This window comes from Corvus brachyrhynchos, unplaced genomic scaffold (assembly GCF_000691975.1).
Source record: "Corvus brachyrhynchos isolate BGI_N302 unplaced genomic scaffold, ASM69197v1 scaffold31, whole genome shotgun sequence".
Lineage (NCBI taxonomy): Eukaryota > Metazoa > Chordata > Aves > Passeriformes > Corvidae > Corvus > Corvus brachyrhynchos.
This window is the reverse complement of record NW_008236196.1, coordinates 2,630,219-2,655,717: the sequence shown is the minus strand read 5'-3', so window position 1 is coordinate 2,655,717 and position 25,499 is coordinate 2,630,219. Positions and strand designations below refer to the sequence as shown.

The following is a 25,499-nucleotide window of genomic DNA, read 5'->3' as shown; positions in this document are numbered from 1 at the left end:
GCTGCTGCTTCGGGCGCGGGTTTGGTTCGTGTGAGGGTTTTGGCCATCCTTGAAGCATCGGATTCTAGTAGTGGTAAAGATGAGGGTACAAATGGATTCTAATGAGAGTGGTTATTTCCCACGTCATCGAGTGTTTTCATACCTGCCACTTAGTCCAAGAAGCGTGGTATATATTGTGTGAGGGTTTTGGCCATCCTTGAAGCATCGGATTCTAGTAGTGGTAAAGATGAGGGTACAAATGGATTCTAATGAGAGTGGTTATTTCCCACGTCATCGAGTGTTTTCATACCTGCCACTTAGTCCAAGAAGCGTGGTATATAGCCTGACAGAGAGTACCTGAATCTGTCAGCCGTGACACCTGGGCTTTACCAGCTTTCAGATTGTCACTGCCTGGGCAAGGTGATGTCCGAATTCTGAAGAAAGCCAGTGAATAGTTTGCGGGTAAATGAAGTTCTGGTGCGAAAAGTTGTGTTCTGAGCACAGCACACCCACATGGCCTGTTGTATGTTTCCTGTGTCATAGGAAACAACATTGCCAAAAAAAAAAAAAGATGAAAGGATAGAACAATGGAAATACTTTCAAATAGCTATTTGATACTCGATTTTCAGCAAGTATTTTATCTTTCTTTCTCAAAAGTGCATCAGTTCTTTACATTGGCGATAGATTTCATTTGTCCCAGAAGACAGATCTTCGAGGAATAATTTCTGTTTACTTTTCCTGTAGATGAAATGGGCATGGTAATGGTACTTGACGCTTACAGTTAACAGTTGCTGCAGAACAGTTAGGATGACAAATATCAGGGCTGTTTAACTGTGTGTAAGACTATTAGAGCTGACCATATCTAATGGATACACTGGATGCATGTATTCTCTTCAGACAACTTATTTTCATTTTTTCTTTTTCTAACTGGATTCCCTTACACTGGATCCATTATATTTGTTTAATAATTTCAGAACGTGAATTTCTGATGAGCCTTTCCCCTTTACATTCTTGGAAACAAGAATTTTCTTTTCATACAATGCCAAGGTAGTTTTGATTTCATTCATCCAGGGGTGCCTCTCAGGAGAAATCAATATGGTGATGCACAAACATAGCCCCAATACAGGGTAATATAACTTAAGTTCCATTCTTTTCTCAAAGAACCTCTTTATTTCTCAGTGATGTACAATTTTTAACTCTTTTGTGCTGTACAGCATTTTTCACATCATTACTACCAGTGTTAGGAATTCACTGTAGGACAAACAGGTCATCATTACTCTCAAAGCTGTCAAATCTAATGCTTTACCTATTTGTCTTATACAGTTATGCAGCTTGAGATTTTCCTCCCCATTGAGATAATTCCTGTCATCTGGGTTCTACAATTTTAGGTGACATGCTTTGAGCATTATTTGATGTGTTTGAAATAAAGCATTCTTAACCTGCCTGTAATGCTTGACATTATCTGGATCCAGGCTGAGCTCATGGCAACAGGTTTTCACCACCCAGAACTGGACACCAGAAGAATCACTTTACAGCCTTACTCAGTTTGATGGAAGGGTGGATAAGTTCTGAAAGAGTAACTGATTATTTCAGTGCAGTGTCCTTTGTTGCAAAGGGAAATCCCTCAGAAGACAGGGAGCCTGAGTGTTCAGTAAACTGTGTCTGGTGGCCAGAGGGCAGAAAGCTGGACCAGAAAAACCTGATTAAGACCTAACTGGTCTTGGAGCTCAACAGAGAGGCTTTGATAAAATAACCAAGGTTCTATAATGTAGCTTTTCCTGACCTTGTATAATATAAGTCTGTAATGCTGCATGTAGTACTGAGTTAAGAGGGTGGTATTTGTACAGCTGGGGTTATTAGGTTACTTTGTAAACTTTCACGTAATTGAGACAATTTCAAATGAACCTTAAGAACTTTAGGAGATAATATTTCTAATAAAAAGTTATTCTCAGGGGAGTAGAGGTATTTTGCAAAGGAGAATCAGTGGTGTGCTGCTGTATGCACGTTAATAACTGAAAATTTACAGGCATAATGTGAATGTCCAGTGGTCCTTCTACTACACCACCGCCAAGACCAGAGCATGATGCCTTTCTGTGACTTTCCCCTTTTCTTCTACAGCAGTAAATTGAGAAGACTATTTAGAGTCGACTTCTTTGTTTCTGGCATATTTCTGGTTTGAACAGAGAACTATTAGCTTATTTTTAATGTTGAGTTTTCTGCCTCTTGAGTAAAGAGCATTGGCTCACTGTTGGACCTGAGACCGTATAAGAGCAGGAGCAAAGGAGGGGCAAACCATCCTTTATAGGTACTGAGCCTGATACAGTCATCCTGTCTGCCTCTAGTCCGCCCTAGGAACTTGGGGAAATTACATTCTGTATTCCACTGCATTGCTGAGTGCAGTGTCCTACATATTTCAGAGAACGGAGATGCAAACTCTGAGAGAAACAGGTGAAAATATAAGACTTTTACAAATAAAGTTTCATTTTGTGGCTGTTTTATGTGGTTCCAAAAATAAAACAGGAGAGATGGGAAGTCAAAGCCATCTTAGAAAAAATGAGTATGTGGCCCAGTTTCCATCACAACAAGTTAGCTGTGACACTGAAGCAGCTAAGAATTACATTCTAAATTGTTTTTTGCTTAGCCTTTTTATTTTTATCTAGCAGTTGTTTCTAGGTATTCTGAACATAAAATGTTCTTTTAGGGGTGGAGAATCTGTCAAAAGGAACTGGGCAATGCGGCTTTCACATGTGAGGGTTTCTATACCTTAGGCAAGTGCTTTATGCTCCACATAAAGCGCTTGGTTTAGGAACTCGTGACAATGACTGCTGCAGCTCCAGAGAACCCTGTGTTTTAAAGATGATAGCTTGGTAAAAGTTGTGCTGAAAACTGCCTATTTCTCATATAATACAAAGCAACAGTAGAGACCAAGAAACCAAATCAAAAGGATTCATTATTTTGAAACAGCTGAGCATTTCACACATCTTGGGATCTTTTGAGGCCTGACTAATGAACAGCCTGGTGGTGCTCATTGCTGCATGTAAAATCCTAGCAGCACAAGTAGTGATAGATAGGATACTTTTAGTCTCAAAACTGCCATATAGTGTGTTACTTCCACGGTAGCATACCTGTGTTTGGCAGCCAATAAAGAAGAATAGCTGCATGTCAGAATGGGAAGTAAAGTAAGTTCCAAGATGTGCTAAACAAAAAAAAATCTTATAACCAAATTCTCAGTTTCAGTATTTTTCAGCAGTTACTTGACTGAAATGCTATCCCAGAAGAGTTAATATGATACTATATTTTAGATTTTTAGCTGTCAATATAAGCAAATGTTGATCTAATTTTGGACAGGAAAGTTTTTTTTAAATTGACATATTCTTTCTGTTTTCACTAACTTGTCTAGTTGTCTGTTTTGTCAGTTACTGTTTCACAAAAATTCTACAGTGGTTTGGTTTGGGTTTTTTCAAGACCTAAAGAATTGGTGTAATTCCTTTAATTTTCTAATGCTGTTTGCTGATTGGGAACCATGAGATATTAGAAAGTGATGCTGTTTGTTGAATTTACAGCCAACTTCATGTTCTTGTAGATATTATTAGAACTGGACTGTTTGCTTTGGGTGACAGACTTACAACTTTTTCATAGAGTTGCCACTTGTTTTCTTCAATTTATGTTGCTTAATGCCTCCACCAGCTGGAGTTATTTTTCGCGTCTTTCAGGCAGTTCTGTTGTTTTGGATGATTGGTGCTCCCAGAGTATTTTCTATGGCATTTCCGAGTCCATGAATGAGGTAGCTTTGGTGCTTTCATTTAAAGGAGTACTCTTTTTAAAGAGTTCTGTGCCGTGCCTGAAAAAACATCTCTTGTTTAGGCAATGCTAACCCAGTTGAGTGCCTTCTGGGGTTTTTTTCTGGTTTGACTTCAGTGGCAAATTGTTCTTACACTGACCTTTTTTTTGTTTTGTTTTGTTTTGTTTCCCCCAAAGCTGATGACTACTTTGGAAATATAGCTACCTTTTTCATGTTGTATTTGACTTCTGAGTCTCCTGACTCTAGTTTCTATGTTTTTTTTCTTTTGACAAGTTGAATGGATCTTTGATGTGTCTCCAATGTAAAAAAAAAATTGTTCAGGAGTATTATTGACAATCCCATATTAAAAAAAGAAATCTACCATTTATATTTATACAAAGATACTTTTCTGGAAAAAGGGATAACTATATTATATTTCCAGGGAGTACTACTTAGGTTTTGTAGTGACAGTGAATACAGCAAATAACTGTAGTTATCAATGCTTCTTTCAGGGCATTGACGTGTATTTATTCATCATGTAGAATATATGTCATGTGCTTTTTGAATGTTAACTTGTGTTTCAGTCATGGCTCTATTGGTTTTGTCTAAAGTATTATGCTTAATTGGACTTAGTCTAGTCCAGAGGTGCATTCAAGTTTTGATGAAATGAGGGATAGGATATCTCTGTACCTGGAATAGTATGGTCTTGATCCTGGATTAGGATCATATCGCTGTCTCCGGCCCTGCAGCTTCTGTGCCGGAGTGCGAGGTGTAGCGATCTCTAAAAAGCGTCTCCAAAGCGAAGCCGCTCAGCAGGATCAGCCACACACGCTCACACGTGTGCATGCACAAATGCACGGGTAGATGCAGTAATATGGCTCAATGGCAAAGAGGCAGGAAGGGTCTTGCATAGATTTCCACAGACGCAGTTTATTCCTACCATGCTTTGGAGGGTTCTAGAGGCAAAGACCCAGAACAACGAAGAACTCAAGCTTAAGTACGGGCGTGGGGCTAGCAGCAGAAACCAATGATCTGAGGGCACAGGGGTACAAGGCAGGACTAGGGAATGGGGACCCATGGGGAAGCTCTGGGGGAGTGGTGAGGGGCAGAGGCCAATGGGGGAACCTGGAGTGGAGAACCTTCTATGGCATGGAACATATTAGGTAGCAAGGGGGCAGAGCGGCCAACAGCCAGCCAGGAATGCAGAACTGGGGTAGATTACCATAACAGAACAAAGCATTTGGAGAGAGGCTTCTTTTGACACCGTGATCTGACAGAACTCTGTGGTACCAGGGACTGTCTTACCGAGAACTCTCTCTGTCCCTTGTCCCAGAGGCTAACTGGCCACCGCAGGATCACTTGTTGCTTCTGTCCTTTAAATAATAAGCAGTAATATATTTTGGTTTTTTGATGTTTGGTCAGCTGTGTATTGCTGAAGTGTTAGAAAAGTTGTCTGCCTGTCCCAGGCAAGAGCTGCCTGGGATTTACACATGATAGTTGGCAACTTGGCAGCATTTTCATGGAGCAGTTGTCTTTTTTATGTATTGAGTTTGATCCCTCAAGTTTGGCTGCTAGCTTGTCATTTTACCTAATCATGTCAGATCTCTTAAACACTGAAAACCAAAGAGCTTAATAGTAAGTAAGTTTTATTTTTTGAAGTTTCATTGACATGAGTCCAATTTCATTTATATCCTCAGCTGTTCCAATAGGAAATAGCACTTCAATGATGTTTTATCATAGAACAGGAACACGTTTGGATTGTTTTTGTAGAGTCTTGTTAAGACATAGAAAAGTACGATGCTGATTGATTTTGATACGCAAAATCATAGTGCTGCATGTGAGCAGTTTTTGCAGTATGTTTTCACTGAGACCATGCTTCTATAAAATGTACTATTACAGGAGGAGCTTAACCAAAAAAGATTGAATGTGGAAACACTTAGAACTTAATTGCTTCTGAATTAATTAAAAAATTAATCATGTTGTCTTTAAACAAAGGTTTTGCATCCTTTTATCCTTTGCTTTTAAACAGTGGGTGTTTTTTCAATTTCTTTTGTATTTAAAAAGAATATTTTTAATATTAGAATATTTATTTGGCAGAAACAACAAACAATCTTTCTACTCATTGGTGCATTATCTTTTATCCTAATGCCCAAAATTATGTTCCTTACTTTGGAAAAATGCTATAATGTACTTATTCCCTTTTAGGCATCCAGTTCAACTCTTAGTGAAGTAAGTGTTGGCTGTTTTGTATCTGGTGAATGTAAAGCCACACCACTGGGACCTCCTAATTCCCAGTGGTGAGTGTTTTGCCTATGGCAGCAGCACTAGTACTTTGGAAATAGGCAAGCTTTTAAGAAATTAAAGCAAATACTTGATGACACTTTCAAGAGTGTGGTGACATTATTTCAGAGGCAGGAAAGCGTAGTCAATTAAAGCAAATACTTGATGACACTTTCAAGAGGCAGGAAAGCGTAGTCAAAAAAAAAAAATGCATTAGTGTGCCACTGATAATGGTTTTAATGTGTTTCACTACTACTGCCCTGTATGTTTATGGGAAAAAAGGACAGAGTGTAAGAAGATCTGTGTTATCCTTGTGGATAAAGTAGTAGCTTGGAGTTCAAAATACTACAAAGAGAGAGAAGTTCTGGGAAAATGAATATATATGAGCTTGGTTGGTTATGGTTTGGTTTCCTTTGTTGTTTGTCCCCTGGCTGTGGAGCAAATATTGATACTCTGGGGTTCTCTGACAGACATCAACAGGGAATGGGGAAATGAAGGAGCTGTATTGCTATCAGATGACACACCACATAATAAATGACATAGAACACTTCTTGGCAACAAATGATTGCAACATAGTTCACTAAGTATCTTAGCCATTGCATCAGGGAGATACTTCTGCCATTTCTCAATTAGCTCTTCCGCCCTCATAGCATCCTGGAATGCTCAAGAAAGGATGAAGACCCCAAGTATGCCAAAAGTGAAATATTTGACCTAAACCCTTCTTTTTTGAGTCATTGCCTTGTGAATTGTATTCGGGTTTGTTTTACTAAATTATGACTGTTTAAAATATGCTTTTTATGCCTTCTTTTACATTAAGTCCATTAAAGGGTGGAGAAACCAGAAATGGTGATGTGAGCCCTAAGATAACTGGGCTTTAAAAAGAAGTGCTGAGAAAAGATTAATAGGTCAGAAATGGGTCAGGTTACTATTAAAAATTAGCATTGCTAAAAAGAGTGACAGTTGGCATACTGGACTGAGAACATGTTCTTAAATATAATGCTTTTTGGGGGGTTATTTGTATTTTATAAGCTGTTGGTAAGTTACAACCAAGTAAAGAAGACTGAAAAAATGGTGGAAACCATTTCAGTGGGGAAAATGTCAGTTTCTGAGCTTCAGTCAAGATGCAGTGAACTTGAAAATACAGATAAAGTGAAGGCTGAAATACTTATCTAACTTTTGTTTTCTGACTTGAACTGCTATTTACCTTTCTATTTGGAAGAAAAGAGCTATTAACATTTTTACAGCAACCTATATTCTGAGGCATGTCTTCTGAATTCTACCTAGCAAATGCTTAACTGTGATTATTATTTGAAGGATTTTTTGCCAGTGACAAGAAATATTTTTAGCTATGTATGCATCATATCAATTTAGAAATTACAAGCATGTAAAAATTAATTAAGGATGTGTGTTGGAAAGGTTACCATTTTTCGAATTGTAGCAGTTACTCCAATAAAAGATGTTTCCTTATAAGCTTGGCTTACAAGAGTGAAATTGCTGTTCTATGGGCATTTATACCTAAAAGTTTCATAGTGTTATAGTCTTACGGAAGAGTAGCCCTGCAAAGAATTCAGGGCTAAACGAAGAAAATGGCTGTAATTTCCTGTTTCTGAAAGTCAAGTGAGGTTTTGAGAGTGTGGGGTTTTGTTTTAAATTAAAATTATTAACTATTAATGAAACTTTTCTGATTCAGAGGAGTTGTGACTGATAGTCACAAATGACTATGACATTACTGAGGAGAAACACAAACAAGTGTCCTTGTACTCCGTGAAGTGGCTGTGAAGGGTGTTGGAGGACTGTCTCACCCTTTGTGACTGACGCTCTGTGACTGACGTATGGGCCATTTTCTTGGTTCACTTGGCATTACAGCAGAACCTGGAGATCCTGCTTTGTTCAACATTGCATGAAGCCATACTACTCAGGTTACTACTCTGTCTTCTCTGGGTAGTATATACATTGCTTACTGGGGAGCAAATGAACTAACCATCTCACAACTACATTGGCAGTTGAAATAGAGAAGTAATAAGTGAGTTATCTGAGGTCCAGTGCTGCAAACTAGATGTATCCTTATCTAAAACCAAGCCCATATTTTGTGATTTCCAATTCAGTTTTTATCTCTTAGCTGCAAATCGCTCAAATTTCTTTCTTGGCATATTGGAAATGTTCAGCTTTATCAGAGTGATATGGCATTTATGATTGGCATTTATGATTTCTGTGAAGTCAGCTGAATCAAATAAAAAAATTAGAAAAGGAAGAAAAATATATTGAACATTAGATAAGACCTTTACTATATCATCTGTCAGTAAGTCAGTTCTTGAAAATATTTCTATTCACCTGGATAGAGGTTTTCTGTTGTGTTTGTAGGGTTTTTTTCTAGAATCGTGTGTGTTGTTATTTATTTTTCACACTTGTTCAGAAGTCATTGGTCTTTTTTAAATAACTGTTTTATGTTGGCTCGGTTTGCTGAGTTACTACTTCATTTACTCAGGTATTTGTTTCATTTGTGATACATTGCTTTGTAATATATGGTGGCACCACTAAAATGCAAAAATATTGTTCTTGGTTTCCAGTCCTGCATATTGTACAAAATGCAGCATGAGAGTTAGGTTCATTGAAAGTATGGAAGGTTCATATGCTAGGAGATATTTTAGAGTCAAGTATATTATTATTTGTGCTGCTGCAGAGTGCTGTTGAGGGGCTAAGATGCTATTTATCGCTCTTCTCTGAAAAATCAGTGTTTAGTAAATGTTTTGCAAATATAGTAGTTGTTTTGGCTGTTTGCATTAGATAATTGCTTCCAGTGTCTGAGTTTAGGTCAAGTAGTCTAGCTAGACACATGCTGAATGCTTTTAGTTCTCTTATGTTTTTTTCCATTTAAAATATCAGCCAGTAAATACTTTCTTTTGTGTTGCTTATTGTGGCCAATGATGTGGTTGGGTTTTTTTAGAACGTGCCATTGAAAGCATCTCTCAACTGAAACATGCCTTGGCAAAAGGTGAGGATGGCATTGGATTTGACCAGTCTGCTGTGGATGAGGGCAGTGACAAGGATGACTGTGGGAATGCAGCCAGTCAGGAACTGCAGCACAGTCACGCAGGTAAGATAACTCCGAAAGCAAATGGTTTAAACATGTTGAGGAATCATACTAATTTCAATGAAAAAGTAATTATTTATTGGTTATAATGGTTTTTATCTCTTCCTAGTTAACCAACTTAAAATGTTGTTGCAACGCCAAGAAAGAATGGAAAGTGAAGAGTCTCCCTCAAGAAGGAAGAAGTCATTACACGTATGTTTCTTCTGGTTTCATTTGTGTTGTTTGAATGAGTGCTGATTTTGTAGTATACAGGGGAAAAAAGAAACACTGAATCATTTTTACAGTCTTAAATATGGGAGGTTCCTGAGACTATGGCCAGAACTTGGTATGCTTATGACCATAGTGGAATAAAAGGAATCTATAATACAGGGTTTAGACTTTTCTCCGCTTTTGTTGACCATACAGTGGGGTCATCCATCCTTTTTGTTTTGAAAACACTTGGGATAGACAACAAGGAAAAATTTCTGAAAAAGCATCCGCTGTTTTCCTTTGACTGTACCTTAAGGATTCTCAGTGTCCTTCTTGTGCTTTAACTATGCTTTTCCTTGAAAGAATTAGAGACATTCATACAAAAACAGGTTTTGTAGTTCTCTGCCAAAATGCAGTGGCCTCTGTCAAAGTTTGTTTACACCCTTACATGGGCTTCTCAGATGCTGCTTTATTGGAGCAGAACTGCACCAAAGTATGTGCAATGCACCGTTCAGTTACAGAGCAGCTGCTAGTTGCTAGAACCTCTATAGAAAAATAATTCAAAGGCACTGTTGCAGTTTTATCTTTTGATGGCCTACACGGAATATTTTTAGATTATACTAAGCAAGACAAACAGCTCTTTGCTGTCAAAGTTAACAGCAGAGTGATCTAAAACCTGTATTCCTTCTGTGTTGCTTTCAGCCTGTGTAAGAAGCATAGCTCTACTGTTCTGACATTAAGGAATTTTATTTAAAGTTAACTTTTCTGAGTGTTCTATGATCCACGAGTTTAGTATGGTTGTCCTGCCAGGTATTTTGCCTCATAAAGGCATAGGAAAGAGTTAGTGTTTTGTAGCACAAGGGATCAATGCATCATTGGTTGACTTTGGCATGACATGAATCAGCATCAGTTTGTATTTAGCCTTGGAAGCGAGGGAAAGAATCTTTTATTCCATCTTTGGTGAAGTTTTCTACTTATAGTGGGAAGTTTCAGTTTTCAGAGAAAAAATAGGAATTTACTGTATTGGTACAGCATTGTCCCATTTCTTCCTCTTGAAGTTTCCAGTGAGAGACATCCTGTGAAGTGGTGACTTTATTCTCCTTTGCAGCTGTCCTCCATCTGCTTGAGGATATGAAAGTGTTCTGAAGACAGACAACGTGTAAAGCTCAAAAAGATGTTGAACTGCAAAAGTGCACACACACCAAAAAAAAGCCCAAAACCTCATAAAATACAAGCTTGTCTGGTGATTTACTGGACACTGCAGAAATGATTCTTTTATAAGAAGAATCAAATTTCCCCAAGGTCAAGGCAAGCAAACTTAGGTTATGAGTAACCTTAATCTTTTGCTTTGAGTGATGCTGAAATACCAGATGACTGCTGAATAGTAAATGACTGCAGGATCTATAGCTAAATATAACATTTCATGAAAATTATACTCTTTAGTAACCTTTACCACACTTCATGCATATAAATAATATTGTCTTAACAAAATTCCCTTTTCTTTCCCATTGATTAAAGTTGCAGTAGACATCAAATGAGTACATCTTTTCTTTGATTACACCCAGATGGTTGGGCAGAAATTTTCCTTCTGCTCTACGCTTCATCACCTGAGGTCAAGGCCCTGCAAGATTGCTTCGTATAGCAACTGCAGTTCTGCTGGCTGGGTTTTGGCTAACCTAGCTGTACCCAGCCTCGTTTCCTGACACTGTTCTTAAGCTGGAGATGTGATGGATGGATTCCTGTTGTTTCCTGCCGGTTTATAGGGTGGCAGAGTTTCTCTAGTTCTGTGGTTTAGATGCTTGAAATTTGAGGCATTCAGGAAAAGTTCAAGGTGGGCCAAATTATTTGTGATGTTGGCAAAACTGTTTGTCACCGTGTAGAATGCTGGCTTCTAATGCTGCTAAGCATTTATAGTTTATAAATCCTTTTCAATATTAAGTATTTGAATGTGAACGACTTTTCCGAGACTCAGGCATAATTGTTTGGTAATTCATACTGATCAGATGTGTCTTTCAGTTCTGATTTTAGTACCTGGCCTAATTTACATTCATGACTCCCCTGACCTCTGTTCTTTCACCCTGTTTCACATTATATTGTGAGAACATTAATTTAAAAATCCCGAATTAATTTATAATCAATTTATAACAGTTATGTTGTTAAAAAGGTAAAAAAATGTCACAGAGGTCCTCTGTTCTTTTTGTGTTGAGAAAATGTACTACCTGTTATTTTCCTTTTAGTGAAACATTCCTTAGCACTATTGTTTACATTGCAGTGATGTTTCTCAGGTGAAACATTATAACTGTTTTTCAGTGAAAAATAATTTTAATAGAAATGGAGTTTTCCACATTTTCTAACGCTGCTGTGGTATAATCTTTTCAGGGAGGCAGCTGGAGGTCTCAGCTGCAAGGTATTTATTATGCTTTCTGAGAAGAGAGAGGGATCAATAGGAGCCAGAGAAACAGTTGACTTTCAAATATTATCAAGGCTATATCATATATACTTTAACAAGTGTGATTCCTTTTTTTAAAATTTAATTTATAAAGTAGGATTAGGAATTTAAATCAAGGTGAATTCTGAGTCAATAGAACATGGGGCTTATGTGTACTGAGCCAGGCAGAATATGTTGCAAATTTGGAGTTCCTTCTCTAAAGGGATATTTTTTTCAGATGGTTCTGGACATCCTCCATTTGTCTCTGCAATCCTGGTTCCAGATATTTCAAGTGTCCCCCTCTTTAAAAAAGCTAATACTTATATTTGATATAATTTCACTGTAAGGTTTTTGTAGCTAGAAACTTTCACCTCATCCTGATTGAAGGATTATACCTTTATAAAGATTGGACAAGAAATTTTAATATATTGTTTGCAGAATCTGTAAATAAGATAACTAGTAGGTATAATAGCTAGCCATTAGTACCTTGGTTTACTTTTTTTTATTTTGGTTTGTGGGGTTTTTCTTTGGGGTTTTTTTTGAATGGTGAATATTTCAAAAGTAATATTTAAAAACAAGTATGTAGGTTTCTGAATTTTTGGTCTTTTTAGACTTCAGTTATATTTGAGAAGTATATAATGGAATATTTTTGCACAAAAAGGCACGTTTCAGACCCAAAATCACAGGTGTTAGAATTGTACGAGTTTCAAAAATAGGTAGGGATCAGCATACAGATGTTTGTTTTCCTCCAGAATCATGAGCTAGTGCTAGAAATATACCTGTTGCTCCTCTGAGAAGACTCCATTAACAACTCTGTGCATTTTGTGAATCCTTAACAGAAAACTGTAGGTTGTATTCTGTGTGCAAGCAGCATCTTACTGCAACAATGGAAAACCAGAACGTAACACATGCTATTCTTAACTTCCTTCAGAAACCCACAGAAGCTGTGCCTGGAGACTTACCAGCCCTTTCCGATCTCGTTCCTGTAATCAATGATCAGTCGCAGTACATTAACCATTTGGAAGCAGAAGTGAAGTTTTACAAGGTATCAGACAACATATTTGACCTACTAAACCCCTGGTCTCCCAAATATGAAGAATTGCATTAAAAGCAGCTTACACTTAGACTTGAGATTGATTGCTGTAATGACCAAAAGTGAGCCAAATGCAGTTCAGTAGATCCATTACCCTGTGTCTTGGTGTCTGGCTTTTAAGGATCTTTGAAGACATTTTTATGTCCCATCACAAATACAAATTAGCATTTTTTTTAAAAGAAGTTTTATGGGAATTTCAGCTGCAAAAATACAAAATCTGTCTTTTGAGTTTTCTTAGTCTCTCTTAAAGGGTTAATATAGTTCAGAATGTTAGTCGAGACCCTTGGTCTCAAGATGTATCCCAATATTGACAGCCGTCTTAAGGAAGCTTTTAAATGCAATTCCTTTATCCTATAGGACGAGTTGTGTGGGATGAAAGATCGAGAACAGGCAGTTTTACTTGAAAATGAGGAGCTTCATCAGAAACTGAAATTCTTAACTGCAGAATACACGTTGAGAGAACAAACTCTTCTAGATGTCTCAGTAAGTTTTTATTTTTTGTTCCTTTCATCAGTGCTCAAGGATCTGGCCAGATTATTTTTATGGAAGGGTCTACAAATGGTTGTCTGCAAACAGAATTTTAGTCAAAATTTAATGAGAATTTGTGAACATGGATTTCCTTGGGTAACATCATTATCATAGGTTGCTAACCTAATTAACTTGTTTATTGGTTCTTATATTCTACTGAAGATTATAAAACTCAATACTTACATAAGTACATTTGTTTAAAAAACCAGCCTACATAATCATAACTGAAGCATTAATACTTTTATTTTAGGCAAATACTCAGAACTCCTGGCCTGTAGGTGGTAAAGACTGCAGCACACACCAGCCTGTCACCTCATCAGCAGCACATAACAAAGATCAGGCTTTTGTTACAGCAGCTTCTGGAGACAAAGCAAAATGGCCTGTAGGACTGGTTGGTATTACCTTGCTTCACAGAGTCTTACCTTTGCAAAGCTGTTCAGTGCTTTGTTGTTGTTCCAGTTCTGATGATCTACCTTGTAACAGAGACAGGAGAAGTTTTAGTTGACTGAACCTCAATCTGAGCTCAAATTTTATTTTCTGAAACCTCGTTACACCCTAATTAATATTATTGTGCAGTTAGACACAGATGGCAGATTGTATCTGCACATGATGACTTCCCAGAGATAATTCTTGTTTAAAGATAACGGCTTCACTGTACTTCGGAGATTCTTACGAGTAGCACAGCGCCCAAGCAGGTGGGAATTTGGCTGGTGTAACTTATGTAGCCCTCCACACAAGCTCTTTCATAACAAGTTGTTCTGCTCCTGGAGCAGCACAGGCTCACTAAGGTACAGAAATAGCTTTGTGCAATCTGCTTTCCCTAAGCTGAATTACATCTTGTGCTTTGAGAGATACAGAGGAGTCCTAGTAATTTAGAGATGATGTTGTCTCTTCCTGTATTTTTTATTTCAGAAGATATTAATTTTCCTTTTGCTCTGAAGTAGTGGGGTAGTGTTGCTATCTTTTGGGAGAAAACTTGGCTAATCGAAAAGTTTTGAGATATTTTATCCATGTGCATTTGTGTACTCTGGAATTTATAGGGTACTTTAATTCTTTAATTATATGGGATTTGGGGTTTTTTAATAGAAAAATATAGTTTTGGTATTTTTATGCTATTATTTTAGAGCTGAAGACCTCAGTGGTCGCTGATGCAGTTGTTTGAAAGCTAGTTTTTACAGTAATTGCTCTTTTCTTCATCTGCCACACTTAAAGTAGGAGAATAATGTTGATTGTAACTTCTTTCCAAGCATAGTGAGCTAAATTTGTAGTGCTTTATCTGGTTTGTTATCACCATTGTATTTAACATGGGTGTGGTTGATTCATATACCTAGTTCTTCACCAGGTAATGAGTAACTCACTGTATTATAAATAAATAGCCTGTGTACTTGAAGTTTTTCATAATTCCTTTTTAAAATCTGCTGACTTGTGGGAGAGCAAGAGTAAGCTTGAGACATGATCATCAATTTCTCTGAATCATTGTAGAGAACTGAGGACTGCAGTTGGAGCTGAAACAATTTACCATATGAGGATCTGGCAAAAAACCTTATTTAGCAATAAAAAACGGGAGGGTTGTTCACTTTTTAGATTTTCAGAAGTGTGAAACATTTAGGTTTCTCTGCCACTAGTATTTCAACAGGTTTATGTCCTCAGGGGAAAAGAATGTGGGTAAAGTCTAGGTTTATTTGTAAAGACTATTATGAAGAATGCAAGACATATCTTTTCTCCCATCTTTTCTAAAGGAGAATCTAAAACTTCTTTATCAAGAAAAAGTCAGTATCCTTGATGCTCAAATACAGTCTCTAAGGTAAAGTGAACTTTTTTTTTCTTAAAATGATCCTTAATAAATTGTCACCACATAACAGCATGAATCACTCTTAAACTGAATTTAACTAAGAGAATGCCTGAATGGGTGAATGTTGTGTCTTCTGATAGTGTCCCTGAAAACCAGTTTTCTATTAAGTTCTCTCAGATATAACTGTAGCAAAATGGAATGTAGTGCTATTTTATAGAAACAGTAGCAATATAAAACATCTTATCTTTTTTACCCTCTTTCCCCTAAAAAAAGGTGATGTAAGATGGACCAATCAAAGAAAAAAGACAAGTTAAAATTTTAACTTGCGTGATGACTCCCATAATTAGCTGCCTTCTGCTAATATTTTATATTGTAAATTTTGGAGATCTTAAGCATCAAACTAGTTTAGGCCACATAATTTTGGAGCAGGAAAACATAATTTTGAAGCATACGGGCATATTTCTAGCTGTGTGACCTGCACATCTTTAAATGCAAAAATATTTGAAAGTAAGTCCTTATGTACTCCTCAAAATATTCAAGGTTTGAAAGTAGCAAACTATGTAAAAACAGAGGAAGAAACAAGCACTTAATGATTTGGTTTTCAGGACTGAGCTTCCCCCTGTACACATACATTAATAATACTGCTGCTGAGTCTGTTTAATTATGTTTTTCCCTGAATAAATCGTAGTTTCATATAATTGAAAATGCTAGACTTTTCTGTGTGTAAAACCAGTTATTGCTAGGGAGACAAGTTTAAATAATGCTCTCTGCATTGGTGAAATCTGAAACCTGCAAAGCCAGTTGTGTTAGTGAATATAAAGGAGGATCTTAAATTTCAGCTGTATAATCCAATTTTTATTTTTTTCCCCCCTTGGCCTCAAATGTTATATTTACTCAAAAATAATTCTTGGAGGCTAAGGTTGTCTCAAAAGTTCCTCAAGTATATTATTCTGCCTCTTGATTTCTCCTAAGAGGCACAATCTTGCAAACAGGAAGTTCTGCAAAGCTAAATTTTATTGAAGTGAGAAATTATATCACTTTCAGTGGGACTATCTTTCCTTCTAACTTCAAGGATGAATATACGCAGCACTTGCTGATTTCTGTCCAAGGCTTTCCAACAATAGGTTTGTTCCACCATGACTGTCTAAGGATATAAGCAGAGCAAATTCTGCTCAGGTTACAGTGAATTATATGTAATAGACCAAGTACTAAAATTGGAAAAAGTGCACAGAAGATTTTCCAGATGGAAATAAGAATGCATGCAGTGTATATATCATGTGCACAGTAAATCCGATGCAACCAAAATGTGTCAGACTTTCTATGTGTATGCTGCCCAGATGGCCTGCATAACAAACCCAAAGTTTTGGATTCAGTGCACAATTTGTCAAATTGATCTATATGTGCACAGTGTGCATTTGTCTGGAACTTCCTGATGTTAACATTCCTATTGCTTGTGAGCTCCCCAGCCTGACACATGCTTGGAAATTCTGGAGAAAATTCTTCAGAGCACCTGGTAAAAATTTTGGAGACAAGTAAAAAACTCAGGCTGTTTTTCTGCATGTGTTTGACCTCAAGTTATGTATATTGCTGGATCTGGGTGAATGTGCTGATTATGTCTGGATTCTTGTCTAGGGAGTAGAGAATAAATATGAAGTTAGTGATGTTATTAATAAAAACAACAGAAAATTGTTAGAGTATTGAAATATTTATACGGCTGATAGTAGTTTTTGCTAATGAATATTATACTCTGTTCAGACAAAATGTAAGCCTACAAGTATTTCATCTAATAATTTTCTGTTTAACTTCAATATTTTCTGATACTACAGGGGAAGAAACAAATTAACACAGTATTGTTCTGTCTTTTAGTAATTTTGATTGGGCAGTTCAACTGTTATTTTTCTGTTAAAGTCTTCCTTAGCCTATTGAAATGTGTAAAATAATGTTCATTACAGGGATACTTACAGTTCTTTTTAGGTTACATTTGTAATCATATATTGTATATGGATATAACTTGTAGAAATATATAATTTCACAAATAATATTTTTTATTTCTTCTTTCTAGAAAAGACCTTTCAGAATCTCAGAAGACATGCAAAGATTTGGAAGAAAGGCTGCAACACCAGAAGTCGCTCGTTGCAGCCAGAAATTCTACCCAGGTTGGTGGTCTGTGCCTGAACTGTGCCCAGCACGAGGCTATTCTTGCACAGACTCACTGTAACGTTCACGTGCAGACCATCGAGAGGCTGACAAGGTAGGTTGAGGGGGAGGTATGTAATTTGTGATTGGAAGTGTGGCTGCTGGCATTAAACCAGTTAAGTCTCAATGTGTTGGGTCCCATTCACAGAGAGATGTGTACTTATGGAACAATACACTCCCAAGCTGGAGTCATAATGCTGAAATCAGTGAATGTAGGTCACAACCACTTTGAAATCTACAATAGCTTTGCTATGTATTTTTATGATACCTTGGGCTGACCAGATAATGAGACTATTTACAGTCTGTTTCCTACACTTTTTGTACAAACAAGTCCTTCACTGTCAGCACAAATATTGTGCAAGTCCCTGTGTTTTGATTGATTATTTCTTGCAAAATTCATTATATTTCTGTAGCTGGAGGTTTTTGTGGCTCCACTTTGTTCTTCTTACGTATGGGGAACTTTTCAGATACATGAACGATAGGTCAGGTGCTTGGGGTAGGATGCATTTCCTACCCCAAACACCTGTAGTAGTTCTTCCCTGACTACAATAAGACAGGGGAAAGAAGTTCCATTGGATAAAAATAAATTAAATTATTTGGTGCAACCTTCTTTTTAATTCTAGTTTTTGTTTAAATAATTTTAAAACCCCCAGCTATAGAGGCTGAATACATATAGCTCAGAAACCCCAACAGCATTAATTTTTTTTTCTTAAGGAATTCTGCCAGTCAATCATCTTCAAAAAACACTCTCCCTTTCTACTTGCTAGTAGTAATGATAGGATACTGCAACTTTCTCAAAGTTTGTTAAACAGCTATCTTAATTTCTTCTTAAAAGCTTCTTAATTTCTGAGGTATAAGAATGAGCCTGCCAGAGATGGAATAGTGGGTCAATTAGAAGCAGGGAGACTGAAGGGACATAGTAGATATATATAGTTGGTCAAGTGGGCATTATCCCTCTGCAGGACATGGCTCTTGCCAGGATTTATGTATTTTTTTTCTATTATCGAGTCCAAGAATTGTCTGGGAAAGCTTTATTGCTGCGAAGTTGTGTTTCAAAATCTGCTTTTGTAACAAAAGTAATTATTTGTCACAGATGTTGGAAAATATGAACAAACTGTAAATCAGTACATTCTCGTCCTCTTATATTATAGTGCAGCTTGAAATAAAAGATTTGAATTGACCTCTTTATTTATCTTAAACCATTATTTCATTTGGAGGTTTAAAAAAATCTAAAAGCTACCCCTACTTGAGATGCAGTTTATTATAAAAAAAGGGTATTTTAGTAGGAATTTTCAAAGGAACCTTGTCAAATTCAAAAATGAAATAAAATTTCAAAATATGGCTGCTAGGTTTCTGGGAAATACCAAAAAATGTCTTACCATTTCACACAACATTAAGAACACAACAGTTTTCAGATAGAATCTCGAGCTGCACCTAAACCACAGGCAATTAAACTTAATTTAAAAGCTTTTAACATATCAAAATAATGAAAAGGTGAGGTCAAGTATTACAGTTTTACCAACTCTGCTTCACCATTAATACAGATGTCAGTGTCTTAGTTAATAAAAGTTCAGAAAAGTCGTAGAATCCAGGTGTCTTATTGTTAGGCTTAGTTCCAGTTTGCAGCAGATGGATTTAGATTGTCATTTGACATACTTAGCGATTACTTGTTGAACCTAACCCTTCCATTTTATTGTTTTTCCCTCTTTTATTTACATTTAATGACAGTGTAATGCCACATCGCCTATTTTTTTATTTGTGTGGATCCCCGTTTTGTTATGTCAACAGAATGTGCTCGGCTTCAGTATATTAATGACTTAAGATCTGCTCTCTTTACTGGCAGTTTCTCTAATGGTCCATGCTTCTGAAATGAAGGACTGGTTGGCAAGCAAATGATATTTTCAATATCTGCCAAGCTTGCAGTATGCTGTCTTTCACTCATGAGTTCCCGTCTTGCTTTGCTTACCAGCCTTATGTCTTTTAGCTGTTTGTATTTTATATTTGGTATACCTTTTGTTTGGGGCTTTTTCTCTTACAAAAAGATATAGAAGAAGTATCTGGGTTGTTTTTTTTTAATACGCAGAGAAAGAGATGACTTGATGGAAGCACTTGTTTCAGTGAGACAAAGCATGAAAGAGATGCAGCAAAGAGAATCTAATGCTTGTAGGCAAGTTGAACATGCAGTGCAAATGGCAGAAGAGGCCAATTTCGAAAAAACAAAGGTAAATTCATCACGGAATTAGAGCTTTTTAGTGTTCAGATCTAATGCAAATGTTAATTAGTTTCCATGCTAATGAGAAAATACATGTGTAAGACCATTGTCATATGTTGAGATGATGTAGATTTAAAACAACTGCACCATGTGACAGTTTCTGAACAGTAATATGAACTCTGTATTCAAGTTCTTAAATTCTCATCAATACTGTAAGGAGTGTTGCATTTTTTAATTGTGATGTAGGTTCACAGCTAGCTGATATAAACTGAGGTGTAGAATTTTTAAAGGCATTCATGACACATAAGAGGATAATTCTGACATCACATTTCTGGCCTACTCTAGGAAGAATAGTTAAAATGCTTACAAACAATTCTTTTTTGCCTCAGATCAGAGCAGTGCAAGAACTGATTAACTATCAGAGCTCTTTGAAGATGAGAAATTTTGTCTAATGATACCTGCAGGAAGCTTTTGTTATGTAAATAATAAAACCTGTTTTGATCTAATGCTTGTGTTAGCCCTAGTTCTGTACACAATCAACCTATATTGACCTAAATTATTTCCTTGATAGTTAGTGACATCTACTGTACTATTAGTGAATTACTATGAGAGAGGGTTGTTTTTGCTTGGTTTTTGTAATTAAATGCAAACAAGATTGATATAATTGTTGTATTGATTGAATTGGTATTATTTATCCAGTGCTGTAAGAGAAGAGCGTGTGCTTGTAGGGTTGTGTGAAGTGCTACCTGTTTGTCTACAAGGTTGAATAGTAGTGTGGGTTTTTTTCATGCTCCAAAACTGTTTTAATATGAAAGAACAGAAAGAAAATTTTGTACTTATACTGCATTAATTTTACCTTTTTACAAGTACTGTATACCTCTTGGTAAGTACAAACCATCCTTTTTTTCCCCAGTCCTATTCTACTTGTGAGGGCTGGTTTTCTTAACTAGCATGGAATCCCTTAGAACAGTCCACGTAACAAGTGAGAAGTTAACACATTAAGCCTCCAAATTCTACAATTGCAATTTCATCAGCCTGTTGACCCAAAGTCTAACCTCAGGTGCTTATCATTTAAAACCACCATTTCTTCTTGTCTTTTGGTTGTCTCAGTAGTTTGTGTCCTCTTGCTTATTGCATAGAGCAGGGAGGAGATCTGTTATGGTGAAGTTTACATAGCTGAAGCAAAATCAGAAATATATTTTCAACACGAATGTCATAAAAGAGTTATTGTTTGAGCTGCTCATTGTCAGAACAATGGAGCTAACAAAATAGACATTTCTTCTTGAAATGCAACTAATGTAACTACTTTCTTCTAGAGTGGCACTGGTTTAGATGTCTACCAAGCTACAGCAGCTTTATGCAGGCAATTGTTTGCTGATGTTGATGATTCTTTCCTACAGAAAAGGATTCAGTGCCATAACAGAGGGATTCTCTCACCACGGTAGACTTGATATAGGAAAGGGATCCTCCAGAGAGTCCCACAGAATTGCCATAAAACTAATGGAGACTGTTAGAGCATTCTCTAAAAAAACATTGTGTAACTTACTCCCCTCATGAACAGTCCAACGCCAAGAAAATTGAACACAGGGGATTGGCTTTGAGTTAAAGAAAAATAAAAGTTAAAAAAAAATTAATTTGAAAATAAATAAAATGGTTAATAAGTTAGAATTCCTAGAAGGAGGTTACTCTAGCTTCTTTGAAACAGAGTATGCTGGATATCAGTGAAATGTTGAAATCTAGTTTACTTGTGGGCTAGCAAAGCTCCCTTTAGAGTGCTTTGAATACTTGGATTTACTTGTAATGGAGTAGTGTATTTCTGATTTAAACTGACATAACACTCAAATTCTGCACTTTGGCAGAGATACAGAAGCATATATGGATAAATATCTTCTTAGCTTTTTTAGAAGTGTTTTGAGAGTATTCTTGAACTTAAGTTTCTTCTTTTTTGCTAGAAAACACATCTATACCCTGTGTTTTAGCACCAGAAATTAAGCAGTACCTTTATGAGGTTTTTTAGTAGAATTAATTTTGACAAACCCTAGACAATTTGTAAAACGTTTTTTGTGTCTTTACTGACTGCTTTCAGATTTCTTAGCATTCTGCACTCAGTAATTCTTTTCAAGAGGAGATTAAGTAGAAGTGCATACATTTTATTAATTTTTCCTTCAGTTCTTTAGTTAGACACTGGCCACTGTATTTGCAAGGAGTCAAGTACTGGAGGCTGATTCTATTGATGTGCATTCAGGAATTTTAAATTTTAAATGCAAGGCAAATAATCAGAGTTTTAGAAGAGCAGCTACTTATTTGGAAAGTACATTTGGACAAATGCTTCCATCTTTGCCATGATTTCTAAAAGCAATTAAATTTCTCAATTACAGTAGGGCATGTATATACATACAAACATATACATCTGTGTTGATTTTGTTAGTCCTAGATGTTAACACAGTTGAGTATGTATAAACATCATAATAACTGCATAAAAAATAAAAACACTGTTTTTTTTGAAGGTATTAGATAAATACCATGTTTGTTTAAAAATTTTAGGTTTCTTTCACTTAAGCAAATTGGGGTTTTTCAGGCTCTAGTCCACTGTGACCAACTGAAAAGTGAGATGGAACGGCAGAAGAATTATCTTGAAAAGGAGTTGGCTGCCCAGCTAAATAAGAGGGCTGATGAAAAAGAAGCACTGCAGGAAGAAATGAAGAAGGAAAGGGAGGACTTGACAGCAATGGTATGAGTTGGTTCTTTTTCTGTTTGTGTATTACAATGAGGGTATCATCCTCTTTAAACTTTGTTTGCTTGTCTTTTATTTTTAGTTTCGGATGTGAGAGCTCAATAAATCACTTCCACCATTTCTTTAAAGCAGTGGTAGATAAGTGGTCCTTTGAGTTTGAGTAACTGGGGTTTGTGCTGTGTCTCTAGATACATACTAGGTTGTTGATATTATGCACTTTATTTTAGGTTGCATAATATTTTTAATGCACTTTGTCAAGGTAAGAAAGGGTTAAGTAATATGTGATGCAAGGTTTGTACCTAGCTCTTTTATAAAAATTATTACTTAATTGCCAAGGCAAGCGTTCAGAAATTAGCACATGTCAAATTTAGGATTCTTTGCTACTTTGATCTTACATATACATTAATGTTACAATATCATAATTTCAAAGTGATCTTATCATATGTTTAGTTTTCCCACCTGCAGAAATGTGTTGGAGTCTCTTTTCTCACTTTTACTAATGTTTATAAACTCTCTGAGACAGAATCTGTCTCATCGTTTATGCTGTGACCATTGTGATAGTCTCAATAACCTGGTTTTAGACTTCTAGATGCTGCTGTAATTTGAGTATAAAACATAAGGGTTTTCTGCCCAATGGAGTATACAGAGGAAAGCTCATGCTAACAGCAGTAAGCCTGTGATAGAGGATGCATTTCTAAGGTGATTGAAATGGGAAGAAGTGTAGAGAGATAAATACTTCATGAATTAGTGGTTTTCACACTTGTGATTTGCAAGGTCTTCAACCATTTTCTGGTGGAGGTTTGGAAACAATAGAGTGAATTTCTCTCCTGATTGTAGACTTTTTCTTATATTTTGGGACTCTCTTACAAGTTGTATGGCTTATTTCTAAAAATCCGGCAAGCACAGACTGAACAAAATAAACCATTCAAGTGTGTGTAAAAAAACCTCTTTGACTTCAATTCCAGATATAAAAACAGATATTAAGCACAGTGATAGGAACTAAGTGATATTTAAGTACATGCACTGATCATGAGTGATCTGTTGCCAGGGTAACTGAAATTAAAGAAAATAACCTTCCACTGGAGACAATTATTAAGCAATTCCTTGTTTGACTCCTTGCTGTATATTAGAAGTTACCCCTTTTATGAAGTTAGCTGTTTTGTTACAGAGTTTCTTTAAAGCAGTGTATTCACTCCAAAATACAGCCTACTAGACAAGCATTTAATACTTTTTTTTGGTAGAATATTTCACTCCATGTCATCACATTACTTTGTACTTCATCACCCACTGAGATGTGTTTTACTGCAACCGATTCCCACTTTAAGTAGTTGTAGTCTTCATGTTTAAATCATGCATTTACATAGAACAACATATAGTGACACTAATGATGATGTCATGCCTGGTAATTAAAGATATGGGATGACTTTGTAGAAAATTATGATCTATATTAATGATTTACACCTACATATGATTAACTACTTTTATGTTTTGGGATTATGAGGTGGTAGAAATGGTATACTGTGCATCAACTCAAGATTCGTATGAATATTTTATTGCTTACTTTATGAAATGGTTTGTTCGAAGGAGAGAATTGGCATGATACATAAATCAGGTGGTTGTATAAGGAGTGAAAAATAGTTACAAATATATAATCCTCTAGGTCTGGCTTTGAATTTCTGAAAGTTAACCTAGAACTGTCAGACACCATTATTTCCACTTATATTAGTGAGCTTCAGGGCTAAATAGCTGAAGGTTCACTGTCTCTGTTTTATTGTTACATTTTTAAATCATTTAGCAAAATTTCATCGAAATTACATTAGAATTTTGAATATACTATTTCTATATGAGTTTTGCACAACATTATGCTTTGATTTATAGTGTTGAAGTGCTTTCTGAACTTGAAAATTAATTTAAGATCTGTGGTTGCAACAACAGTTTTCTTTAGCTGGGAGAACATGATTTGGTTTGAATCAATCTACATAAGGATGGCTAAGAAGGTGTTAAATAGTACTTTTACACTGCAAAACTAATGTATTCAACTGCTTCTGACACCTTGTCCATATTAACAAGTCCTGGAGACTAGTGCAGTTGATGGAAAGTTTCAAATAAACTACTGTATGATAAATTAATTAAAAATGGCAAATCCATTAATAAAATAATGTAGCCATATTCTATTATTAATAATATAGGATGTATTTTTATTGTACATGCTTGATTTTTTATGACACTTTTAATGTTATATATTTTGTCTACATACAGTTGCTTTTGAGGAGAAAGTTCCACAAGAGTTTGATCTGTGGTTGGTCAAATTGCATCATTACAGTGTTCTTGGACTTTTTGCAGGTGACAGCTTTGTCTAAGGATGTGGCTGTTTTGGAGGCTCAAGTAGAGAGAATTACAAGGGAAAAGAATTCTCTAGTTAACCAGTTAGAAGAATCCCAGCACCAGCTTGCATCTCATGAAATGGAGATGAATAAGGTAAGCACATTTATAAAGGAGTATTAAGCTTGGTTTTTCTTATCACTGTGACCTGAAAGAAGAGAATCTTTGCCTTGTCCATTTTCTGTTTTGGTAAGGGATGTGTGGTAACTGTAGATTTCATCTCAATATCCCAGAGGCACTACAACTATCCCAGTTGCAGGGGTAAAAAAAAAGACTTTTTCAGTTTCCAAGTCACCTTGTCATGCAGAAGCAAACTTTTCTATTTTGCAGCCTATGAGGGTCACTATTTAAAACTGTTCCAGTGTTTCAGTAAGAATTGTGTTTGGTCTGAGTGAGACAATGTAGAATTCAACAGTGTCCTCAATTGCTACCTGTGGGACTTGCAGTGCTAAAATAAAGGGAGCTATTAAAATCACTGTTTTTCAAGTACTTTCCTTTAGACTTTCTATGTAGTACACTGCTTAATTCAGTACTATTGATAGTATGCCTCTTAGAAAGAGATCTAGTTAAGAATTATAGCTTAACATGCACCTTGTGTAGGTGTCTCACTCTTGGGTGCTTTCTTTTGCACGTTTCTCAATCAGTTAGTGCCTTTATGTGGGTCATAACATGAGAAAGAAAAAAATATTTGTTACAGCCTCTTGAAATGTCTATATTCCTTACCAATAATCCTAGGGCCCATCCTATTTCCCCAGTTGTTAATTGCAAGGATTTGAGGAGCAATTTATTCTTTGGGCCTCTAGAGATTTCTAGA

At 36.3% G+C, this 25,499-nt stretch overlaps 1 protein-coding gene across 3 annotated transcripts in view; it reads left to right on the top strand.

Annotated features, from left to right (window-relative positions):
• The first annotated feature begins 6,227 nt into the window (after nucleotides 1–6,227).
• SDCCAG8 (serologically defined colon cancer antigen 8) overlaps nucleotides 6,228–25,499 on the top strand; it is a 102,939-nt gene continuing 83,667 nt past the window's right edge. For 2 of the 3 annotated variants that reach the window (XR_001863949.1, XM_017740246.1), the window contains exons 1-11: nucleotides 6,228–7,959; nucleotides 8,985–9,134; nucleotides 9,241–9,323; nucleotides 12,680–12,793; nucleotides 13,199–13,324; nucleotides 13,620–13,760; nucleotides 15,109–15,173; nucleotides 17,224–17,412; nucleotides 19,441–19,579; nucleotides 22,148–22,300; nucleotides 24,647–24,781. Coding sequence is in view for 2 of the 3 variants with exons in the window: in XM_017740246.1 (XP_017595735.1) it covers nucleotides 7,941–7,959; nucleotides 8,985–9,134; nucleotides 9,241–9,323; nucleotides 12,680–12,793; nucleotides 13,199–13,324; nucleotides 13,620–13,760; nucleotides 15,109–15,173; nucleotides 17,224–17,412; nucleotides 19,441–19,579; nucleotides 22,148–22,300; nucleotides 24,647–24,781 (1,314 nt within the window). In the remaining variant the exon portion in view is untranslated. The remainder of the gene's footprint in view (nucleotides 7,960–8,984; nucleotides 9,135–9,240; nucleotides 9,324–12,679; nucleotides 12,794–13,198; nucleotides 13,325–13,619; nucleotides 13,761–15,108; nucleotides 15,174–17,223; nucleotides 17,413–19,440; nucleotides 19,580–22,147; nucleotides 22,301–24,646; nucleotides 24,782–25,499) is intronic. The other variant, XM_017740243.1, reaches the window with a different exon arrangement.